General features: G+C 39.0%; 3 protein-coding genes across 3 annotated transcripts; 2 read left to right on the top strand and 1 right to left on the bottom strand.

Moving 5' to 3' along the window:
- Positions 1-29: 29 nt before the first annotated feature.
- Positions 30-1,863, bottom strand: c1qtnf13 (C1q and TNF related 13). Its single transcript, XM_033967755.2, has 2 exons — positions 1,761-1,863; positions 30-1,217 (listed from the first exon to the last, which is right to left on the bottom strand). The coding sequence occupies exons 1-2, from the start codon at positions 1,795-1,797 to the stop codon at positions 145-147; spliced, it is 1,110 nt and encodes a 369-aa protein (XP_033823646.2). The 5' UTR covers positions 1,798-1,863; the 3' UTR covers positions 30-144.
- A 7,097-nt stretch (positions 1,864-8,960) lies between these two features.
- ube2na (ubiquitin-conjugating enzyme E2Na) lies at positions 8,961-12,316 on the top strand. Its single transcript, XM_033967757.2, has 4 exons — positions 8,961-9,080; positions 10,211-10,457; positions 11,045-11,185; positions 11,265-12,316. The coding sequence occupies exons 1-4, from the start codon at positions 9,051-9,053 to the stop codon at positions 11,309-11,311; spliced, it is 465 nt and encodes a 154-aa protein (XP_033823648.1). The 5' UTR covers positions 8,961-9,050; the 3' UTR covers positions 11,312-12,316.
- A 745-nt stretch (positions 12,317-13,061) lies between these two features.
- On the top strand, positions 13,062-23,704 carry nudt4a (nudix (nucleoside diphosphate linked moiety X)-type motif 4a). Its single transcript, XM_033967756.2, has 5 exons — positions 13,062-13,363; positions 18,886-18,996; positions 20,300-20,344; positions 20,586-20,673; positions 22,587-23,704. Exons 1-5 carry the CDS (start codon positions 13,265-13,267, stop codon positions 22,796-22,798), a joined length of 555 nt encoding a protein of 184 aa, XP_033823647.1. The 5' UTR covers positions 13,062-13,264; the 3' UTR covers positions 22,799-23,704.
- The last annotated feature ends 245 nt before the right edge of the window (positions 23,705-23,949 follow it).

Below are 23,949 nucleotides of genomic sequence, written 5' to 3'. Positions count from 1 at the left end.
AAAATAAAGTAAAAACACAAGAGCTCTGACTGTATATCAACATTTCACTGTTATGTCATAGCACCATCTTCTGGACTAAAATGGCATAAAGTGTTTCTAACGTTTAAAATATTAAACAGCAGCACTAAGAGATGAGAGGTAACTTTAGAGGTGAGTTCTGTCCTGTGTGGTATGGGCCCTGATGCTCTCAGCCTCAGGATAAACCAGAAAGCCAGAGAATGTGGTGTATCGCCCCTGGTTACTGTACACAGCGTAGCGCTCGTCTTGCTGACTGTACAGCCACACAGTGTCGCCATGGTGAAGAGACAACAACAGACTCTGACTTTGCATCTCCCTCCTCTTGGACGTGTCCTCATCAAACACCATGGCCTGAACATCTCCCTGTCCTCTCATCAGCTTCACTGACACAGCCTTTCGAGGGTGTTTGCCCACAGTGAAGGCGAAGTAGTACGCCCCTGGATAGTGGCAGGTGAATATGCCTGAGGATCTGTTGAAGTGCCCCCCTATGTTTACATACTCCACATCAAAAGTAAGAGCAGGCTTCTGCTGCTGCAGACGGCTCTGTCCCAGGAGTGTGGAGGTGCGTGCCACAGAGAAGGCCGAGCGGGGCCCCTGCAGGTCACCCAGCAGATCAGTCCTGCCCCAGTGTTCTGTCTGAGGGGGGCAGTGGGGGGGCAGCCCAGAGGAAGAGGACAGGTGGTTACTGATGTAGGTGGTCTCAGGATAGACCAGATACCCTGAGAAGGTGATGTATGGGCCCATGTTGCTGTATAATGCATACTGAGGACTCTGTTGTATAAGTAACCACACTGTGTCCATCTCTTTCAAGGTCACCATGACACTCTGACTTTGCACTTTTCTTCCTTTCTTGCGATAATCATCGTAAGCTATGGCCTGCACCTCCTCCCCATTCTTCACCAGGATCACAGAGAGCATTTTCTTTGGGAATTTCCCCACAGAAAATGAGAAATAGTAAGCTCCCGGGATGCGGCAGCGGAAGAAGCCAGTGTCTGGATTGAAGTCCGCTCCGATGTTGACCATGAGTCGGTCAAAGGTCACTGCCCTCTGCTTGCCCCCCATCACACTGCTGGTGCGAGCGGCAGAGAACGCAGACTGCAGAGCTGTTGTCACAGGAGGAGGGTTTAAGAGTAAAACTGGTCTAAGGCAGGCACTCACAATGAGGAACATGGTCAGAAAGCATCCTGTGCCCCATGGACCTAACAAAGAAAAACAACAACTGAGTTGAACTTGAAAAGTGTTAGTCACCCAAGCAGGACAAATGTACTGGGCAGTCTGCGGTGGTGCTGTCAAATACAATCTCTCCACTCATGAAGCTGAGTGTGAGCAACAGGCCCTGATGTTGCTGATATTGTCTGTTCATTCTGTGCACTGAGAGAAGAGGCTACATTAGCAGCTGGTTCATCTGTTCCACTGTGTGTGGGACAATGGAGAATTTAGGAGCTCTCGATCAGAGAGAGAAAAATCCCAAAACTACTTCACAACATAATATCATATTTAAGATACCTGTATTACCTTATTTACGCCAAAATGAATGCTATCTTAAACAGTAAAAATAGTTTTAAAACTAGACTAGACAGGCTACAGTCTTAAAATGTAGACTATCGGGCATAATAGAGTATCCAAGCTTAATTTCCACATCCCTTGCATATACAGGCCTTTCCTATGTTTTTAAGAGTTGATAACATTTAATGTAAAAATCTTGAAATGTTAATTTCAATAGGCTGCACAGATTATCTTACCTCTCTCTCTGCAGTGGGGAACTTGCATCGTGGACATCTTTTTCAAATGTTTCCTTTAGTTCCTTTAGGTTTTCACTCAGCAGCACTGTCCTGTTGGCTGCTTCTGTCCACATAGCAGTGACTCTGACATGCAGGAGAAATGAAGGTAGTGTCCATACCGACTATTGACACAGACATATCTGGAAGAGGCGGGACTTCACATTTCAGTCCCACTACTCCCTCACCACGATGTGTTTTTTGAAAGTTTTTGAGCTCTTATGAAGACTGAAAATCATGTTTCTTTTTTTATTTATTTATTACTAATTTTACGCTTGCTTTGGCAGACTGTGGCATGTAAGGTTGAATTATTTGGTTATTGGTTGGAATTACTGGTAGAATGAATTATCGGTAGCTGGGAACAGACAAGGACACTTTTTTATTTAAAAAAGGCTCGGCGTCCAAAATCACATGAGCCAATCCTAAATTTTGAATGTGCAATTTTATGGTTACCCCTATTTACAGTAAAAGTCAATTTACACCATAGCCACTGTCTGAAAACCCTATATTATATTTATTAGTATTAGTAGTACAAATATGTCTAGTACATTTAGGATGACGATTGTTGTCAGTATTAAGATTATTTTGTGTTTTGGCCTTTATAATTTAAACAGGCCTAATGAAATACAAGTTACTCAATTCCTGCTTCTGTGGTTCTTTAATAGTAATTTTACGGTTAATAACAGATTTAAATGAAGTAGGGAAATATGTGTTGTACACTAGGCTACATCATTAGAATAAATAAATAGTGCATTGATGTTTTTCAACTTTGTTGTCAACTCTGTTCAGCACTTTTAGAACTGTTTTTATGTATCTGAATATTAAAATGAATCAGAATAAATCTAAACATACATTATTAAAAAAAAAAAAAAAAAAAGTCTAGAGACTATAGAGGTAGACATTCTAGATGTATTTGAAGATTAATAATAGTAGTAATACAGGTCAAATAAAGTCTATGGCAAGCCTTTTTGTCAGATGGTTATAATAATGATAAGTTAAATTCAGTTAAAAACAAAAAAAAAAAACAAAACAAAAAAAACTAAAACTAAAACTTAAAAATACAAAAAATAAATGCAGTAGTAACAAAACTGATAAAATTATTTATTGAAAGAAAATATAAAGTAGGCTATACTTAGTCTACGTAGCTTCCATATGACGTTTTCTCTCTCTCTCTCTCTCTCTCTCTCTCTCTCTCTCTCTCTCTCTCTCTCTCTCTCTCTTTTGATTAAAGTTATGTTATGCAATTTAAACAAGTATACATATTACAACGGGTAAATCAAATCTACTGAGGCTAGTTTATTGTTTATATCTAAAATATACACAACACAAAACCCAACATATATGGCTAGACTATATGTTTGTTTTACTTTTTGCACATAACATAACAAATAAACATGCAGATTAGGCACAGCTCATGAGGTACAGTCATGAAGGATGCAATGTGCCGGTATTTAGTTTACATTTCTATTACAGGTACCATCTGTATTTAGACTGGCCGACACGCCTCTGTTGTATTCTCACATATCACCACTAGATATTATCTTCGTTAATGCAGCCTGATAGTGTGCCGGCCTGGTAGCAGAAGAGCAGAGAGCACAGGTGAGTCTGAATAAAAGCCATGGGAGGAGAGGGGAAACAGAAAAAAAATAAATAAATAAATTTACAGATATATTTAGTCCAGAAGATTACAGAATAATCACAATTAGCAATTAGTTGAAAAGTCTGCAATAAATGAATGTAATGTCCTCTGCAGAGAACTACAATAAATGTTTCCTGGGTTTCCATGTGATTTTATTCTTTACAAAATCTAATAACCTCGTAGTTTAGACACAAACATGTACAGGAATGCATGGGATTCTTGTATTAGTCTTGTATTAGTTTAGTATTACTATATTAGTTAATTCAGATTTCAATCTTCTCCTTCTTAAGTGTTGATGCTCCTGGATGTGTCAAAATGTGTACTGCAAACTGAATCTTGATTTTAATACATAAATCATAACACAAGTCTGTAGTGGTTACAAATCAAACCAACTAGTCTGAAATAAGTAAACTTCAGTGTTTTTCGAGGTAGCAGCCTGGGTCACACATTGTGGTAATAAAAAAATAGTCAATCAAATGTAAAAGTATCACCTCAAAAAATCTACTTAAAGGATTAAAGTATCCATTTAAAAGTGTACTTAGAGGGTAGAAAGTAAAAGTACTTTGTACATATTTTGAGGTCTTATACATTTTCAAATGTGGTGATTTTGATGAAGATTTGTGTTGAATTTTGTTCAACAGAAACAATTGAATTGAATCAGTTATTTTTTCTAGATGTTTTTATTTGAATATTTTTGTATAAACATGTTAAAAATAAACCCTCAGCCTTTTCAGCAGCTCCCGAACTATAGTTAAAAGACTTTCAGTCCAGTTCAAAAATGTAGTGGAGTAGAAAGTACAGATACTTGCTCTTAAATGTAGTGCTGTAAAGGTAAAAAGTAGGTGGTCTACTTTAAAATGTACTTAAGTAAAGTACAGATGCCTAAAATTTGTACTTAAGTAAACTAACTTTTACATTGTTCCACCAGTGATTCTGACACTATAGAACGAGTCATGTATTTTCCAGTAGTGACCCAGAGGCCGTATAGCAGCTGACACTTCTCACCCTGGACACAGACTATTTGAGCCACTTCCCTCTGGCAGGAGGCTACGGTCCATTAAATCCATCAATTCCTTTTATTCAGTGTTTTTATGTTGCACTTTATCACCGAAATAAGTTCCTAGTTTGTGAGCTGTGTTCACTGACAATAAAAGTCTTCTGATTCTGAGGTTTAACAGGATGTTGTTCACCACGTTTTGATTACTTTTAATGTAATTGTTTTGGCTGATGTGTCTCAATGGACGTTTTGCACTACTGCCACAGAAATGGCGTATTTCCATGGTAACAGCTATATGTTTTGACGTTCCATCCTGATGTCTATATACAGGATTACTAGTCCTTTTGACACAAGGATACATTCATTTTTTCCAGTGTGATTAAGCTGGTTGTGTTTTGCAGTGTCTCTGAAGTGGGCTGCTGATGTAAATGGCGGCTTTAGAGTGAACGTGATTTCTTGGCATTCAGTTGAGCATTTTTCTGTGCGTCATGTCACTCACCGTTACATTCTTCCTCCCATTGTCATTGCAGTTGTAACAGGTTCTTCTGCCCTAAAGTACAGAAAGGTGAGTGAGATAGAGACAAGTGAGTGCATCTTCACTGAAAAAGTGGAAATAAAACAAAAGCAAAGCAAAATGTCCAACTTTGTCAACCACCTTTCACTAAATATGACTATAATCAAGGAACTTTGCTGATTTAAAAAAGCACTAATTGGTTTGAATTGACAAAGGACTGAAGGATTTGATAAATACTTGTCTACTCTTCCAAAATAAAATAAAATTAGTGTCAAAACACCTGCAGAGAATAAAACTGCTCATAAATACAATCATCTCTAAACTACTGTATTGTAATTCTTTCCAAAATGTCTATTGGTTGTTACTCTTCACCTCCTCTCTACTGATAAATTATGCATGTTATAAAATGTAAAAACATAATATCTAATAGGCTCAACTTCCTCACGTGATATTTATTTAATACATATTTTTATTCGTTGTCTAATCTGCACCATCCCCCACCCCAGCACTTGAATGGTGACTCAAAGGAAAAAGAGGTTCAAACTACAAGCATCTTTTTCAGAAGTAAATTTACCAAATTTTCAGGATATGAAAACTAAGACTACTGAAGTGTGTTAACAGTGCTATCTTTCTTACAGGTTTCACTGAATTCTTCACTGGACGCATCTACACGGAGGAAATGCATGCTCAAGTGTCTGAAATTTGGAGACTTTGTTGATGAAATAATAGAGAACATCAGCTATGATAAGACAGTATATAGAAAATAAAACATCTTTTATAAAATGGAAAGCTTCTTACCAATTGGCAGTTTCTAATTGATGGGGGGAAGAGAGAGATAGAGTGAGACAGAAAATCAAAACTAGTCTACTAGTCTACTACGTCTGACTAATTGCTAGAAAAAATGATAATGATGAGAGTATAGTTTTAACATGTTTGAAAGCTTTACTTGTCTTATGGGTAAAAGTCAAACAACACGAGGTCGTCTTCATCGGATTAATAAAAATTCAGTTCATTTCTGAAAACCATGGCTTAATCTGGTCCACAGCGATTTCCACTTCTTGCTCATCCTGCCCCTTTTTGATCTTCTTCCATGGAAGTGAAGACTTGATGTTTTCTCTTGTATTCTGGTGCACAAAGCCTCAAATGAACGCACATGAAGGTGAGGTTGAGGCTTTGATGCGGCCTATAGATTTGTGCAGAAGGATTTGTTTTGCAGGAGAAGCCCCTTGTGTGCTTCATTCGGGAACGTTTCCTTTTACTCTGCAGATTTCATTCATGTTCAGAGTGGCTGCAGACTTGGTGCTTGTGTGAACATTACTGCCCTACATGATATATACAGGACATTACACTCTAGTCACTGCAGATCCCTTACAAAAAGAAGAATATTCAAGTATACTTCAACTGTGCTAATTTAAAACTAATATTTTTAGAGTGTACTTTAAATTTGAGGTTACTTTAGTTTTTAGGTAGAGTGCCAGACCATTGTTTAGTGTATATATTTTTATTTGAACACAGGGACATAGGCGCTCATAAATTAAGCAGTTAAACTGAGATACTGCTAAAGTTCAAATCTGTGGGAGGTCCTTCCTGCTGAGGAGAGGATAAAAGCACAGGTTTAGTCCATTAGGGAGACTTCAGTGTAGTTGTGTGCTTCAGTGTAGTTGTGTGCTTTTGTGTGCTTCAGTGTAGTCGTGTGCTTCAGTGTAGTCATGCTTCAATGTACTTCAGTGTACTTGTGCGCTTCAGTGTAATTGTGCCCTTTAGTGTAGTCATGTGCTTCAGTGTAGTCGTGCGCTTCAGTGTAGTTGTGTGCTTCAGTGTAGTTGTGCTTCAATGTACTTGTGTGCTTCAGTGTAGTTGTGCCCTTTAGTGTAGTTGTGTGCTTCAGTGTTGTCGTGTGCTTCAGTGTAGTTGTGTGCTTCAGTGTAGTCGTGCTTCAGTGTAGTCGTGCTTCAGTGTAGTTGTGCTTCAGTGTACTTGTGTGCTTCAGTGTAATTGTGCCCTTTAGTGTAGTTGTGTGCTTTAGTGTAGTCGTGTGCTTCAGTGTAGTCGTGTGCTTCAGTGTAGTCGTGTGCTTCAGTGTAGTTGTGCTTCAGTGTAGTTGTGCTTCAGTGTAATTGTGCCCTTTAGTGTAGTTGTGCCCTTTAGTGTAGCTGTGTGCTTCAGTGTAGTCGTGTGCTTCAGTGTAGTTGTGCTTCAGTGTAGTTGTGCTTCAGTGTAATTGTGCCCTTTAGTGTAGTTGTGCCCTTTAGTGTAGCTGTGTGCTTCAGTGTAGTCGTGTGCTTCAGTGTAGTCGTGTGCTTCAGTGTAGTCGTGCTTCAGTGTAGCTGTGCTTCAGTGTACTTGTGTGCTTCAGTGTAGTTGTGCTTCAGTGTAGTTGTGCTTCAGTGTTATTGTGCCCTTTAGTGTAGTTGTGCCCTTTAGTGTAGCTGTGTGCTTCAGTGTAGTCGTGCTTCAGTGTAGTCGTGCTTCAGTGTAGCTGTGCTTCAGTGTACTTGTGTGCTTCAGTGTAGTTGTGCCCTTTAGTGTAGTTGTGTGCTTCATCGTAGTCGTGTGCTTCAGTATAGTTGTGTCGTGTTTAAAACCCTCTGACACTTTTCAGACACACCAGCTGTGTAGGGAATAGTTAAGCCTTTTCTCCTCAAAGAGAAAAAGATTTCCTACACAGCTGGTAAGTGAGAAGTGTCAGAGGATTTTCCAACAGCATGAGCAATGGTCTACTCCATTCAATTTATTATTATTATTGTTAAAAACTGTAATAGAGTGATTTGTCATTTTATGCATCAGTTCATTTTAATGCATTAACACTTTGGTTCTCAGACAAGCTCCTTCAAGACAGACCCATCTGCAAGTCAAATACAAATATTTAGACCTGGTTTTGCCCTAGTCCACTTTTAGACCTGGTTGGATACTACCATCAGCAGCCTATACTCAGAGCAGAGGTAGACACTAGCCCAAAACTGTGTAAAAGCTTTTTATTGTATATTACAAATGGACGGATAGATAAAAGCTGCTGGTTATGTTTACAGTTGTCTATACAAAATAATGTATGAGTAACTCTCTCTCTAAATCCTAACACCAAATCCACTTTATGCATGTAGCACATTCTTATGACACAGTGTTGTACAAAGAGGTTGTACATTACTATATAACAGAGTAATATGATATGGCAATGGTATTAGGGTAGAAATAACATCTACTAGAGATATTATTTTATATCATTACTAACTAATAAACGACTGAGAAAACAGAGGCTTTAATTTAAATATAATTTAAAACACCATCAAATTTCAAGGAACTGCAGACCTATGTAAAAAAATATGTTAAACTTGACCTGTCTGTGTCCTCAGATACAAGGTAATTATGTTCAAATAAACCTCTTACTGTAACAACTGTAATGCTGATTCATTCTTAATTACAAAACACTGAACATGATGGCAAAGCTGTTTATGTGATAATTTGGTGTTTTAGTTCTCAAGATGATTATCCAATCTGAGAGTGGAATGAGCCTCACATGAGTCTCTCATTTGGCTTGCCAATTTCAATGCTGAAATCAAGTTAGTTTAAGCATTCTCTGATCCTCATTACCTAAACCCCGGCACCTGCAGCCAGTCATTAGTGCCAATGCAGCCTCTGCAGCTCAGCTGTAGAATTCTGGTGGTTCTGAGCTTTCACATGAGGCAGGGCCTGTCAATATACTGAGAAAAACTTGTATGTGTACATTATGTGCTGATTTGGGTACTGGCAACCATCCATGCTGCAATCCAAGTGAAAATGTGACTGTAGTACTTTTTAAACAGTAAGAGCTGCACACAGTTCCTTTAAAATTGTCTTACATTTGGTGAGTATATGAGAGATGTGAACATTCTAAGTTAATCTTGTCCATCCAAATTCCCTTCTCAATCGAAAAGCCCATGTACATGCTGTTACCGTAAAGTAACAATAATGCGCACAAAATCTGTGGGCCGCTCACTTGACTTGAGAAAAACGAAACGCGGTTAGCCTGAGCAGTGTACGTGACGTGAAAGAACCCGGAAGTAGTGCTGCTGCTGCCTGTCAGTCGAGCTGCTGAGCCAGGGAGCTGAAGAGCACATTTACAACAAGATGGCAGGTCTGCCTCGCAGGATCATAAAGGTAGAAACATATTATATCGTTTTTCAACAAATGTATGTTTCCCATTGCAAATAAAAATTACATGAATGTATGTTTATGCTGTCCAACTGGGTTCACCCGCCCGGTTTTCTCTTTAGTAGGCTAAGTATTAGCCACAAGGTTGCTAACGTCAGTTTGCTAAAGTAACTTCCCTTTATTTATGTTTAGATGCTGTATATTTGTGGATAAAATACACTGATCCTTCTAATAACTGATAAATAATGAACAAATTATGCAGGTGTATTTTACAGAGCGGCATATTACCCGAATGAGTTCTTAACATTTCTAGCTAACTAGGCTAAGTATGCTAAACCGGCTAGTTAACGTTCTTTTAGCTCGACTCAGGAACTGAATATACCACAGTTTAGACTACACAGTTCACAAAAGAAACCTCTCCAGATGGACGTTCTGGTCTTCTTCATTACAATTACTTTCTCTGGGTCTGTAACCTGAATTATATTTAAATGTTTTTAGTTTAAGACCCAAACCCAGTCCATAGTACTGTTGTGTACTGTAGTGCGGAGCAGCTGCACCAAAGTTGGACAAGACTGTGTCATATTAAATTGTATTTCAACTAGTCAGACGCAAGGCAAGATCAACGCCTTGGCTTTATGTAGTAAATGTGCTGAAAGGTGCTGAGTGAAGTCAGCGGTGGAGCGCTGACACTACTATTTGGTGCCTCAAGCCTCAGAGCCCTCTGACCGTGTGACTGATGCTGGGAGCCCCTCTTCTGTCTGTGTTTTTACTGCACAGTTGTGACTGTGGGTTATCTGAAATATTTCAAAAATTTCCCACAGTTACAATCAGAAGTTGATTTAGCCATATTTAAATATTACATTTGATTTAATGTGTTGCAAAGTAAACCATCTTTTAAAGGAAAATTATACATATTTGCTTTGACCAATTTCACTAAGGTATTTTAGGGCATTTTTTTGTGGTGAAGGACTATGTAACCTCTAAAAGACAGTTACTTATCTTGCATGCATTCCCCACAGCCTTTTTGTCCTCCATTTACAATCTGGTGAAACAATCAAAACAAAAATACCCTCAGCAAACAATTGTGCTAAAATTTCAGTCCTTAATGTTTGCTCTTACTTTTTTGTCCCCTCTAGGAAACTCAACGTTTGTTGGCAGAGCCGGTTCCTGGCATTAAAGCACTTCCTGATGAGAGCAACGCACGTTACTTTCATGTGGTTATCGCTGGACCTCAGGACTCTCCTTTTGAGGGGGGAACCTTTAAGCTTGAACTTTTTTTACCAGAGGAATACCCCATGGCAGCTCCTAAAGTACGCTTTATGACCAAAATATATCACCCCAATGTAGACAAACTGGGAAGAATATGCCTTGACATTTTAAAAGGTGAGTATTTGTAAAGCTTTGCATTATGCTGCAGTTATCCCCAGTTTCTTTCTGCCGGTACCAGGGCTGTCGTGGTTAAAGAATTTCCCTTGTGGTAATGTGCTTTAGCACTGAGGTGTATGTGGTATCGCACATACCCTAAAAACACATGTAATACAATACAATATGGTTATATTAGAAAAATAGCTATATAAAACAATAACTGAGCATGAGTGACAGACACTTCTCTTTACTAAATGTACTTTTAGAGATGAGCTACAAGGATATATTATTATATTATGTTACATTTTAACGCTGTCCTGCACTAAACTCATGTGGGAGCGGGCAGAGTACTGAGTGCTTAGAGCTGCGTAAACATGAATTGGTTCGTAGTTTAGTAGTAAAATTATGTCGGTCATGTGCATGGAGCCTCATGAAAATGCAAAACGCAGTTACTTGAGCCCTTGTGCAGTGTGACTGATCATACCGTGGTATTGCAATATTGCCTTCACCATGACAGCCCTAGCCTGTGCTAGATAGAACCTACATTTTACTAACAATGTGAATTATTAAACTTTTTCCCTTTTTGTATACATAATTTTGTTTAGATAAATGGTCACCTGCTCTTCAGATTCGCACAGTCCTTCTGTCAATCCAGGCATTACTAAGTGCACCCAACCCTGATGACCCCCTAGCAAATGATGTGGCAGAGCAATGGAAGGCCAATGAAGCAATTGCCATTGAGACAGGTGAGTTTGGTTAAGCAAAAAAAAAATCTACGGTGGTCTTTGTCGCATTTCTAATTAAAACTTTTGCTTTGACTTTTAGCCAAGTCTTGGACCAGGCTTTATGCTGGAAACAAAAATGAAGTGTAGAGGAACTGGAGATAGAAGTGGAAGTCAAGTGTGAACACAACTCCTCATGTTCAGCCAAGACCTCTTCATACTCCATTTGCATATAAAGGACTCGGGTCTTAATGATAAAATATACATCTATATTATACTATAAACATACATATATTGTAAGTGAAAAGATCTGCTGACAGTTGATTTATATGCACACACACGCAATTAAATGATCGTCTTTGTCTCCCTTCACTACTGTTCACATGCATGGGCAGAGGTTTTACTCACTTAACTTTATTTGCCCATTGACTATCAAAGCATTGCCAACAGTCGCTTCAAACAGAAATGCTACATGTAGGGTTGCAATGCAAGAGATCTGTAATCTCTGGGTCAAATAGGGACATAGGGGTGCAGTGGAAAGTCGCGCTAGAAATGGTCAACCTTTTATCTTTCTTTTAACACTGTTCTTTGTTGTTTCTTTGTCTATAAATGCTTCTATCTAGTTACTACTTGCTGCTTTTAAATAGGCACTCATCTAGAGAGGGATACAAGTGTGGCCTGCAGCATCCCAGCAGAAAAGATCATAACCCAACTACTTCAGTCCAAAGTTTGTGGTGTAGAAGAGGAGAGTGGAGAATAGAATGGACCTTTCTTTAGTTTTAACACAGATGTTTTTACCTGTCTTATCTATGTGAAAAACTGTTGCTACGCTCATACTAACTATGCCTTGTTCACACGTTTCACCTCTGCTTTTGCTTGGTCTGCTTCTTCTGATGGCATTTCTTTTGCCACACAATTGCTACTTGGAGCTGTCAGTACGACTGGGGGTTGTGAAGGGTTGGGTTGCAGGATCTAACATATGAGTCCAATGGTCTAAAAGCCTGTATTTTATTCACTGTTTATAAACTCATTATTTCTCTGAATCTTGGGGCTGGGGTGGGGTGGGGGGTGGAATTATTTTCCTGATTTCTGAATGCTATGAATGGTCCACTTGCATCTGTTTATGTTCTGTAAATAAAATCTGTTGATTGATAAGTTTAATGTTTGTTTTTTTTTATAGCATACTGCAGTCTTTGTCCACTAGAGGGAAGCTCCTAGCTGCCGAAGTATGACAATATGGCAAAGTAATTGTGCACTGTGGTGGGGCAGAATTTGTCTTATCTCAACTTTCATCATAAAACAAGGTCAACATTAAAACATTTTGGGCCTGTTCATAGCAACTGGAGCTACCTGATAGATAACGCCAGGAGAAACAAATTATCTTGCCTTTATTCAATTACAGGTGTTTTTACTCCTAAATTACTCTGGAGGAAAAAAGAAAACTGAGTGGAAGTTACCTCTGCACAGATCTGACTTGTAACTTGACCCGATGGCACGTTTAAGCACGTTTAATGCCGTATTATGCAACATTCCAGTCAAAGAAATTACCTTTCCATGAAGACAATCTGGTGTTCGACTCTCCCTCAGAAAAGTTACAGAGGGCACCATTAATTTTTGGCGTTCCTTTCCGTAGTTTCACAGGCTTCATCAAATAATCTAGACTTGCCTTGTTGCCTTCTAAATATGACTAAATAAACTAGGCTCAGGTAAGAATCTGCATAATTAGTGAATATTACGCTTTAAAACGGACGCTACAAAAAAAAAAAAAAAAAAAAAAAAAAAATATCCAAGCATAAATATCATGAAATGAGTTTGAGGCGTAAAATCCCTGCGTGTGTGCTCATTGGTCAGCTGGCAGCGCCCTGACCACACAGTTTGTTTAAGCGTGTTCACAGGGGCAGGGAGGGCTCCGCGGGAAGAGCCAGAGGCGCACGGAGCACATGGAGACGCGCGGGAGCAGCGGCACGGATCCACTCACCCACCGACACCTCTCAGCTCTTTAAACACACAACACAGGCTAGATTTGGATTATACTTCAACCCAATACGCGCACTGAACTCTTTTTTTTTCGTTTGAAGCGGTTTACCAGTTTTTTAGGAACATATGATGAAGATTAAACCCAACCAGACCAGGACGTATGACTGCGAGGGCTACAAGAGACGAGCGGCGTGTCTGTGCTTTAAAAATGAGAAGGAGGACGAGGTAAGCACATCTGGAAGACTTATAAGTTACATAGCATATCTGAATGTTATAGTGTTGTTGAAACAGGTTTGACATAGACCAGTTTGTGTTTGAATTAACCAAAGAGTAGGCTATCATATGAAACTATCTGGGTCTGGAGGTGAGTAGAGTGGAGTTAACACAATGAACTGAGCCTAGTTGGCAAACAGCACAACAGGGGTCCTGCAGGCTGGCACACAACAGCACACAACAGCACACAACAGTACGCAGCTGGAGAGCATTTCACCTCCAGGACAATTAGTCATTTAATTAGTTTTATCACAGCATGCCCAGTGTTTATTATGCGTGTTTAACTAATGATATTCATCAGTGTCTAGTGTCTCCCTGCAAATCACACATATTATAACTAACTGAGAATAGTCAAAGCAAAACAAGAAAATAAATAATAATAATAATAATAATAACAACTTCTACACTCCTCCAATATCTGATTGCTGTATTTTACAGTAACCTGTACAGTATGTAGCACTGTAGCACTTCAAAATTGTCCCAAGGGTCAGTGCCCACTGGGGCTCATATGAGAGGGAGGGGAGAGGGCTCGGGTGAAGGCTGCCTTACACCAGTGGGACACTCCAAGTGACCCTACAGCTGCAATTTATAGAAACAAGGTGCAGGCACTTGGTGTCCCCAGACAGATTTGCTCGTGCATATCAGTGTCCTCCTCCTGTGTCGTTGGGCTCCAGCCTGCTCCTGTCCCCCCCTGGCCCAGAACTGACCAGGGACCAGGAATCTGGAACAGAACTCTCATTCTGATACCGCTCTGTGGTCACGGGCTCTCCCTAACCGTCATACTAATCATGAGCTAACATTATTGGCAATTTAATGTTGTAAACCATGTCCATATTTACATTCTTGGTTTACTGTCACTTCCTCGACACATCAATTACAGTTGAGGACATTACCAGGGCCCAAATAATGCTTAACCATTACATCGAAACCATTCAGGCCTGTTCTTAACTAAACACATAGGAGTAATGCTGCCTTTGGAAACAATTTAAAGTGCGCCAATTCTCTGGTATTGAACATCAACTGACCATATACAGACTGTAAACTTGCTCTTGTTTTGGACTTGTTGCTCAGACAGAGGTGCAGTTAGGTCACTGACCTCAAACACTAAGCTCTGTTATTTTCACGTAGAATAACAACTGCTGAGGCAGGACTTTTATAAAGCTGCTCAGAGTGAGTATGTATGAGAGGCACTCTGTGTATTTGACACAGTGTTTGTGGAAAATTGTTTGAGTTGTGTCATTAGGTTTAGGCTGCTGCAATTAGTGTATACAACACAGACTATTTTTAAACTACATTCAAGTCATTGCCTCACTGGATAAAGGGCTGCTAATTTATTACTACAGTTAAAGATTTCTCACTTGCACGGTGCATGTATTAGGATTAAGGTCAGTAGACACTGAAATGACAAAACATTATCAACCTGACACTAAAAGATTGATGAGGGATGTGCGTTGAAGTGGTGAAATGATCAGAATGAGTTTGGTGAAGCCTATTTGGCCTACTTAAAAAGATTTTTGGAGGGTGTGGTCCCAAAAACTTGAAAGCAACAAAAGGAAATTTGTCAAAAGATTCTGCATTTATGTCCAGCTCAACAAAAGCTATTGAATTGGTGCTTGTGGCTGTGTTGATGGGAGTGGCTGTGTTGGTGGGAGTGGCTGTGTCAGTGGGAGTGGCTGTGTTGGTGGGAGTGGTTGTGTCAGTGATTGTGGCTGTGTTGGTGGGAGTAGTTGTGGTGGTGGGAGTGGTTGTGTTGGTGGTTGTGGCTGTGTCGGTGGGAGTGGCTGTGTTGGTGGGAGTGGCTATGTTGGTGGGAGTGGCTGTGTCGGTGGGAGTGGCTGTGTTGGTGATTGTGGCTGTGTTGGTGGTCGTGGTTGTGTTGGTTGGAGTGGCTGTGTTGGTGGGAGTGGTTGTTTTGGTGGGAGTGGTAGTGTTGATGGGAGTGGTTGTGTTGGTGGGAGTGGTTGCTTTGGTGGGAGTGGCAGTGTTGGTGGGAGTGGTTGTGTTGGTGGGAGTGGTTGTGTTGGTGGGAGTGTCAGTGTTGGTGGGAGTGTCAGTGTCAATGGGAGTGTCAGTGGGAGTGTCAGTGTCGGTGGGAGTGGTTGTGTTGGTGGCAGTGGTTGTGTTGATGGGAGTGGTTGTATTGATGGGAGTGGTTGTGTTGGTGGGAGTGTCAGTGTCGGTGGGAGTGGTTGTGTTGGTGGGAGTGGTTGTGTTGATGGGAGTGGTTGTGTTGATGGGAGTGTCAGTGTCAGTGGGAGTGGTTGTGTTGGTGGGAGTGGTTGTGTTGATGGGAGTGGTTGTGTTGGTGGGAGTGTCAGTGTCGGTGGGAGTGGTTGTGTTGGTGGGAGTGGTTGTGTTGATGAGAGTGGTTGTGTTGATGGGAGTGTCAGTGTCAGTGGGAGTGGTTGTGTTGGTGGGAGTGGTTGTGTTGATGGGAGTGGTTGTGTTGGTGGGAGTGTCAGTGTCGGTGGGAGTGGTTGTGTTGGTGGGAGTGGTTGTGTTGATGGGAGTGGTTGTGTTGGTGGGAGTGTCAGTGGGAGTGGTTGTGTTGGTGGGAGTGGTTGTGTTGGTGGGAGTGTCAGTGTCAGTGGGAGTGGTTGTGTTGGTGGGAGTGTCAGTGGGAGTGGTTGTGTTGGTGGGAGTGGTTGTGTTGGTGGGAGTCTCAGTGTCGATGAGAGTGGTTGTGTCGGTGGGAGTGGTTGTGTCAGTGGGAGTGGTTGTGTTGCTGAATGTAATGTATGTTTATGGTTCTTAGCTCTGGGTTTTACCTTACTGACCCTTCGACTAATTACAGCTGACACACTGCCATCAATCTGAAGTTCCTGTCAATGCACTGACACTGTGGGTGGGTATGTATCACTTTGTTGGGACTTAAATCTGTAAACAGGACACACTCACAGCATGAGGGCTTGCGTGCATATCCTTTATCAGGGTCCTGTGATGTAAATCCTTTAACTTCAGGTACAAGTTAAATAGGTTATGGTCAGTGGTAGAATGTAACAATAGTAAAGTACTGTACTTAAGTATACATTTTAGGTATCTGTGCTTTATGCAAGTACATTTTGGATACTTTTTAATTTTACGTCACTACATTTGAGAGCTGGTATCTATACTTTGTACTCCACTACATTTTTGAATAGGGCTGTAAAGTAAAAGTTTGTTGTGTTTTTTTATTGTTTGAGACCTGCTGAAAAGGCTGATTGTTTATTTTTATTTGAGCCAACCAAAAAAAAAAAAAAAAAACTGCCAGAAAAAATCTATAAATTGTGTCTGTTGATCAAAACTCTTGAACAAAATACTTAAGTAGAGTTTTCATGTGACACTTTTACTTTTACTTGAGTAACAAAATTGAGTACTTCTTCCACCATTGGTTAGGTTAAAATTAGGAAAGTAGTAACTATGGTTAAAGTTTTGAAAGGAAGTGAATGTAAGGAAACCTAATGTCCTCATAAGACGTACAGTGACAGAGATCCAGGGTTGGGAATTAATGAATTACAAATGTAACAAATTATTGTATCCTTTTGAATGGTAAAAAAGTCCTCAAAATGGTGTCCAGCGGCAAACGGAAACTCATGAATAAGTGACAAAAGCTTTATGTAGACAAAGCACAATGCATATTTTCTAAAGATGTAGTTGGCATTCTTTATTTGTTACAATTATTGCACTTTTTTTCTTATCTTTTCTCTTTTGTGTGTCATTTCATTAAACATTTGTCCAGGGGCTACATGTCCACGTACAGGGTGTTTACATTGTGACCTTTATGTGGGTCAGTCTGGTGCCAGATAGGGTTTAAGGTCAAGTGACTGAACACCAGAGGAGCACACACTTCTCAAAAAAGACCCTCTCAATTTGTTTCAGGTTAAACATGGTAGAGGACTCCCAGCCTACATTTATGTCTTGTTCACACCATTTTATAGACACAGTTTTGCTATATTTTAATGCTACAATATTTTAAATCTGTTGGTGATGGTTTCCACAGTGAACCAGTCACACAATTTGGCACAACCAGACATGAATGTGGCAATTTGGATGAAGTGTCTTGCCCAGAGACACAGCAATTGTCCTTGAGCAACATTTAAACAGCTGTCTAGTTGGTGGGTAATATCATGATTTATTTATATTTTCACAACAGTTAAAAAACATAAAAAAATAAAATAATACATACTTAAAAACGCAAGAGACTATCAGATTTTGTGATTATTTTAGTCGCATACTTTTTTGTCTTCCTTTAAATCAATCTCTTACTTGCAATCAATTTTACAACCGGTGCAGGAGCAGTGAGGAAACCATCCCCAGATCGTGAGACAGAGTTTTGGTCAGAAGTACCCATCTGGAGTATCCTATGGTGCATGTTTTTCAGTGTGCAATGGTGGAAACCAGTGTGCCTGCAGGAAGCCTACCCAGACTTGAGGAAAACATGCAAACTCCACACAGAAAGGCCCTATCAATCAAGAAATCTAACCCGAGATCTTTTTGCTAGGAGGCGAAAATGTTACTCTGACACTCTGCCAGTTGCCACCATATAAGATTGTATACAAGTTGATTTATAATTATACATGGACTCTATTTATAAAATCACATTGGTACATTATTCTAACCGACTCGACACCACATCACTCTCATGCTACGATTAATAAATGTACTGAATGAAAGGAGCTTGGTACATGTGCTGCTGAATGAACAACTCTACATCTAGCTAATACCAGACACTTGAGGTAGAGAGGAATGTCAAACTATTCTACTTAGATACTACTTAATACTAAACAAGTATGGAAACTAGATTATTCTATTATTGTAAGTATCAATACTGAAAAGAACCACGTAATGAGGACAGAATTGGACCTTTCCTGAGAACGGGAAGGACCTAGTATTATTGTGTGGTTACTTTTCGATTCTGTTGTTTAAACATAGTGTTCTGTATCTCTATAGGCCTTCAAGATTAATTTCAAAGTGAAGAATTTTTGAAGTACAATAATGTTCTCCAAAAACAAGAAAAAAAATACAGTGTTATTCTGCATAAAAGCTCCCCTCCGAAGTTTAGATCTGTACAGACATGCTCTAAAATGTGATTTGTCAGTTCATATGTCAGTCTTTTTCTCACTTCTTCTTGATGGATCAACTTTGATTGTATTTGCAATGCTTGTCAGAAAAATCACAATTAGATATTTTCTCCAAACCATTCCCAAAACTTTCCCTAAAAGTTATATTGAGTGTCTAGCCTTTTTCCTTAGTATTGAAATGTTTTAACATTTTGACATGTTGGTATTGTGACAACACCAGCTGTAGTCCTGACAGTTTTTTAAAATCTCCATTGTATCTCCATGATTTTGGGCCTTTGTCCATGGTTAGGCCCTATTCAAAGGATTCAGAATGACAAGAAATTAACAAAATATTATGAATGAATTTTCAAAATGTTGCATATAACAGCAAGCCAAAACCATGAATGAAGTTGACAGAGGCCTCTCCCTTGGCAGGTGTTACTGGTGAGCAGCAGCCGGCACCCGGACCAGTGGATCGTGCCTGGAGGAGGAATGGAACCTGAGGAGGAGCCGTGTGGGGCAGCTGTGCGGGAGGTGTTTGAGGAGGTCGATGTCTTCAGAACTGTTCACAATCAATGGCACTACTCAATCAGACATTCAATACACAGTGAATTCTGGGGCTGTAGTTGATTAAAGAGATTCTTGGGTGACTAAAGACAGGTCCGATTGAACTAATCATTCAGAAAAAAGTACTAGGAAACAATGTAAATATGAGTTTAATTTGTTTTTTATATATAAACACCAAATTTTAAGCCAACTCACTCACTCACTAACTTTACCATATAAATCCTTTATAATCAATACAAAATCTGGATTTATAGAAATTTTGGTTGATGCCATTGACCATTTAATTGACTAAACCACTGAAGGCCTACAGCCCTAGTGAATTCATGCAGGTTTCAAAGTGTGTAGGTTGTATATTGGCACAAAAAGAACATGAAAACGTTGGACCTGCCCATGTAAATATGATGAGGTTCAACATTTCCTTTTGTCCTTGGATATTTTCTTCAAAAACAGTGTCTGAGTGTGAGAGCAGCAGAGTTTCTCGGGCCAAGAGCTCTGTGCTGAGTAAGGCTTTCTCCTGAATAGTGACTTGGCCCATTCTGAAATTATGACATCAAATTATAGAATGCCAGTGCAACCTATGCTATACTTAATACATAACATTGTATATTTAGGATGTTTGATGTTATATATATTTAGAAAATAGTGTCACTGAAACATGTGGCCACTGCCCTAGTCTGGTTGTCTATTTAATCCTGATTGACTGTTTCTCGCAATTTATACTGTAGTGTACTGACTATATCTAGTCTATTATACTGTGTCACTGTGTTGTTTGACAAGAACTTGACCCAACTTGCCAAAAAATCTGAAAGTGAAATACTGTACCTAATTTATTATGCATGCCACTTTAGCGTGTGTGCACTGTACTTTCTGTTATTCAATATTTTGCAACTGAAAATAGGACCAAAAACTCCCACAAGTTACTGTATATACGGTACTTATCCAAGATGACATACTGAAACTAGCTGTTGTCAAATAAAAACGTTTGTGAAATGTAAAAGTAGAGCATGATTTATTGCCTTCTATAACTTCACCTCTAGTCTCATTATCCTGTCATCTACAGTATGTCTGGACCTAACATGGCAGCTGTGCCCTCCTCAAAGTCATGTGGTCGCCTTCTGTGAGCTGCACTGTTCTTGGATACTGTCTGACTCTTTGGTGCACTTTACCTTATTCACAATGCCACAACAATGGTGCAGTGCAATCAGTGCAGAATTCAAGAGCTTTGGCAACGGAAAGTATTTATGCCACAAACTGAGTGACTTGTTTTGATTTTTATTTGCAGGCTGGTGTTAAAGGAAAACTTGGTCGACTTCTGGGGATTTTTGAGGTGAGCATACGCAGTTTCTTTCTTGAAAAGATGAGTCTTAAGGGTGGGTTCACACTTCACACAAACTTTGTCTAAATTCAGAACCAACCCTGAACAAGACCAGGACTGAACCAGAACTAGAACAGCATCAAATCAGGTCTACCCTCTGGACCAAACAAGGACCCAACAAGGGCCCAACAAGGACAAGTGTGAATGCACCCTCAAATGCATCTGAAAAGTCTTATTATTCCTCTTTTTACAGCATAATCAAAATAGAAAGCATCGGACATACGTTTATATCCTCATTGTGACAGAGACACTGGAAGATTGGGAAGATTCTGTCAACATTGGTAAGTTTTATTATTAAATATAAATATCTATTATTACCTATATTTAATTTATTTAAATACAGGTACCTTGAAAAATTTCAACTGTGGAAAATGTCTACTCTTACTGTGAGCTGACTTGCCTTTCTACAGATCTGACCTGTAACTTGGCCTTGTGTCACGGTGCAGCTTGTCCCATGCAGATAGACAGTTAAATGTCATACTGTGGAACTTTCCAGGCAATGCAATTATATCTCTATGCAGATAAGCAGGTGCTTGACCCTTCACCACAAAAAGTACATGAAGTATACACATTTTAACAGTATGTAATGTGGCTTAGTCTGTATATTTTTTATCTCTATTGTCCATTTGATAATGTGAATATTTAGTCAAATAATCTAGGGTAGTTTTTAATGTACTCCTTTTGCATCTGTATGTATGAGGAAATCATTTATAGCTTGTCCAAAATAAGTCTAGACATTGAGGGGAGTGTTTGCAGTGGCCAGTTGTATTCCAGTTCTCATCACTCTCCACACCCCCTTCTTGCATGTCCTCTAATGCCCCTTGTCATTGAGGCAAGACTGACCGCCCCCTTTTTTAACTTACTGTACCAATCTGTGTTTACCCATTTAGCAGTGAAAATCAGTGGATTGCTTGAAGCTTACATAAATATTATATTGGTCAAAATTACACTTGGCACTAAAGTTTTGAAAGAGATGATGCAACTTGGGTTTATTTAAAAGTGTGTCACGTTAAATACTGTGTGAAATAACTCAAGCCTGACATTTCAGTCAATTTTAGAGCCATCTGTTTACACTTCTGTGTTTTTCAATATTGTAGTTTTGTATTCAATTTTGGATCCTATTTTGGATGAACAAATATTTACCTTCGGGACTAGTTGTTATGATTCTATAATTTCAATTTGAAGGAAAAGGTTAAGGTTAGGTTAGCCTTTATTGTCCCCATAGGGAAATTTGTCTTCTGTATTTGACTCATCTGTCAGTGCTGCTGGGGCAACCCATCAGGAGCAGTGGATCGTGACTACCTTAGCTGGAGGATTTATTGCGCACTGAAGTCCCCAGACACAGAAAGGCCCAGGCAACTCAAGTATCGAACCTGGAACATTCTTGAGGCAAGAGTGCTAACCACTGAGCCATCTTGATACGCAATACCGCAATACTGCAATACTGCAATACTGCAATACTGCAATACTGCAATACTGCAATACTGCAATACACATTCATCATAAATACAGTGTTAGACAACAGTATGCACCATTCAACACAAAATAAAAGTACCTTCTTAACCATGTGGTCTTATGCCTGACCATTCATTATTCAGGAAAATTTGCCTGGATTTGTTTTAGATTGAAATGATAAGCTTTGGTATTAATTATTATTTGAGTATTATAGTGTTTGTCCTTTGCATGTGCTTCTTTGTAATTCTGCTTTAACAAATCTTTTATTGCCCCTTTGTTCATTTTCTTGTGCTTTTTTAACATAATCTTTTACTGTTAGTAATTGCATGCTGTTCTTAATAACCTGTCTGTTTTCATTATTTTTCTTCGCTATGATTCACTTCTTAAGACTTAATAATGTTTTTCTACTTTTTAACCATGCTTGCAAATGTTTTTATAAGGAGCCATCTGTACATCATGGCAACGGACAACAGATGAAAACTAGCCTTTTTTGCTAATTCTGACATGTTAAACAGTTACTGTTGGTCAACATGCACTGTCCGCTATAAATAAATACATTTTAAAAAAGTGTGTATATATATATATATATATATATATATATATATATATTTTTTTTTTTTATTTATTTGTTTATTATTATTTATTTTTTTTATGAACAATTACTAGTTCATTACTGCACTGGTAGATTGCAATACAAATTGGTTATTTCATTGTTCTCAGAACATTTTTTCTCTTACAGGAAGAAAACGCAAATGGTTCAAAGTTGATGAAGCCATTAGAGAGCTCCAGAAGCACAGGCCTGACCACGCAGAATACCTCCGGACTTTCATAAGCCACTGCAATCCTACACACAGTCCTGTCTGTGGCCCGGCAAATGGAAACGCCACAACTGACAACAGCCCGGCACATTATGTGCTTTGTTCCACAGGGTCAGAGCTAGTCAACAGATAATAACATGAAGAACCAAGAGATATGAGAACCAAGAGAACCAATATGATGGAATCCTCTGAAATGGACAGTTAATCTAACCTTGGTGGCCTTTGAATTTGAGATGGATTTGGGCATAAAGTGCATTGTATGTTCTTTTGTCATATTTAAAGTTGCACTATGTAACTTTTCTGGTGAAGGGTCCATCACCTGCTTTGCTTGAATGTTCTTCAGTACGTCATTGGCATTAAACGTCTATCTCCATGGACACGGCTCACAGTAAGAATGCAAGATATTTTTGAGCAATAAAACACTTGTAATTGAATAAATGCCATTTAATGCCATACTGCAGAAGAATCTGTAATAATAATTGCACTATTGTGGGACAAATTATTCCAAGCAGGTGGTGGACCCTCCACCAGAAAAGTTACATAGTGGACCTTTAAACCATAGTTTTACAAGTGCCACAAGTGAGTGGTCTGATTGTAGTCTTTTACAGGTGATTACCGTTTGAGGTCAGCGCGAAAGAGGGGTCTTTAAAAAAAATCTATATAGAAAATGGTGTGCTTTGTTAATTACCTATTACAGTTTTATGTCTAATGTAGTTGTTTTACGAGATATTGTGAAGAGTATTTTGTATTTTCATGTACAGCTTAAGCAACCACTGATGACAGTACAAACTAGTTGGTTGTTTAGAAACTGATACTTGGATTAAGACATCTACAACTATCCACCACTGTAATAATATTTGTTAGTTTAACTGTATCAGTTACAATGGTATAGATTTTACATTGATCTTACAATGTGTCTTCTTATAAGTTATAAGTGCCTTAAATACAACAGTGTCAATGATTTGAATGAAGATGTAAGTTGCTGTTAAATCTATCTGTGTTTCTCTTTAAAACCATATTAAAATTATTGGATTTGCTCAATCATAGCTCATCCTTATTTATTTATTTATTTATCTATTACTATAGAAGAATGGTGGTATTGGTAGAGGAAATAATTTACATATTTACTCAAAAAATTTTATTTAATAAAATTATTCCATAATGATTGTCTGTGTCACCATGATCCTATGTGAAATTTAGTTGTATACTGTAGTGTGCAAACTTGAACTCAATATCAGTCAAATTATCTGTCCGTTTACACTGACGGCATTTATTGTAGTGATA

The sequence above is a fragment of the Periophthalmus magnuspinnatus genome, chromosome 6 (genome assembly GCF_009829125.3).
Source record: "Periophthalmus magnuspinnatus isolate fPerMag1 chromosome 6, fPerMag1.2.pri, whole genome shotgun sequence".
Lineage (NCBI taxonomy): Eukaryota > Metazoa > Chordata > Actinopteri > Gobiiformes > Gobiidae > Periophthalmus > Periophthalmus magnuspinnatus.
The sequence above is the reverse complement of the archived record's forward strand: the minus strand, read 5'-3'. Positions and strand labels throughout refer to the sequence as shown.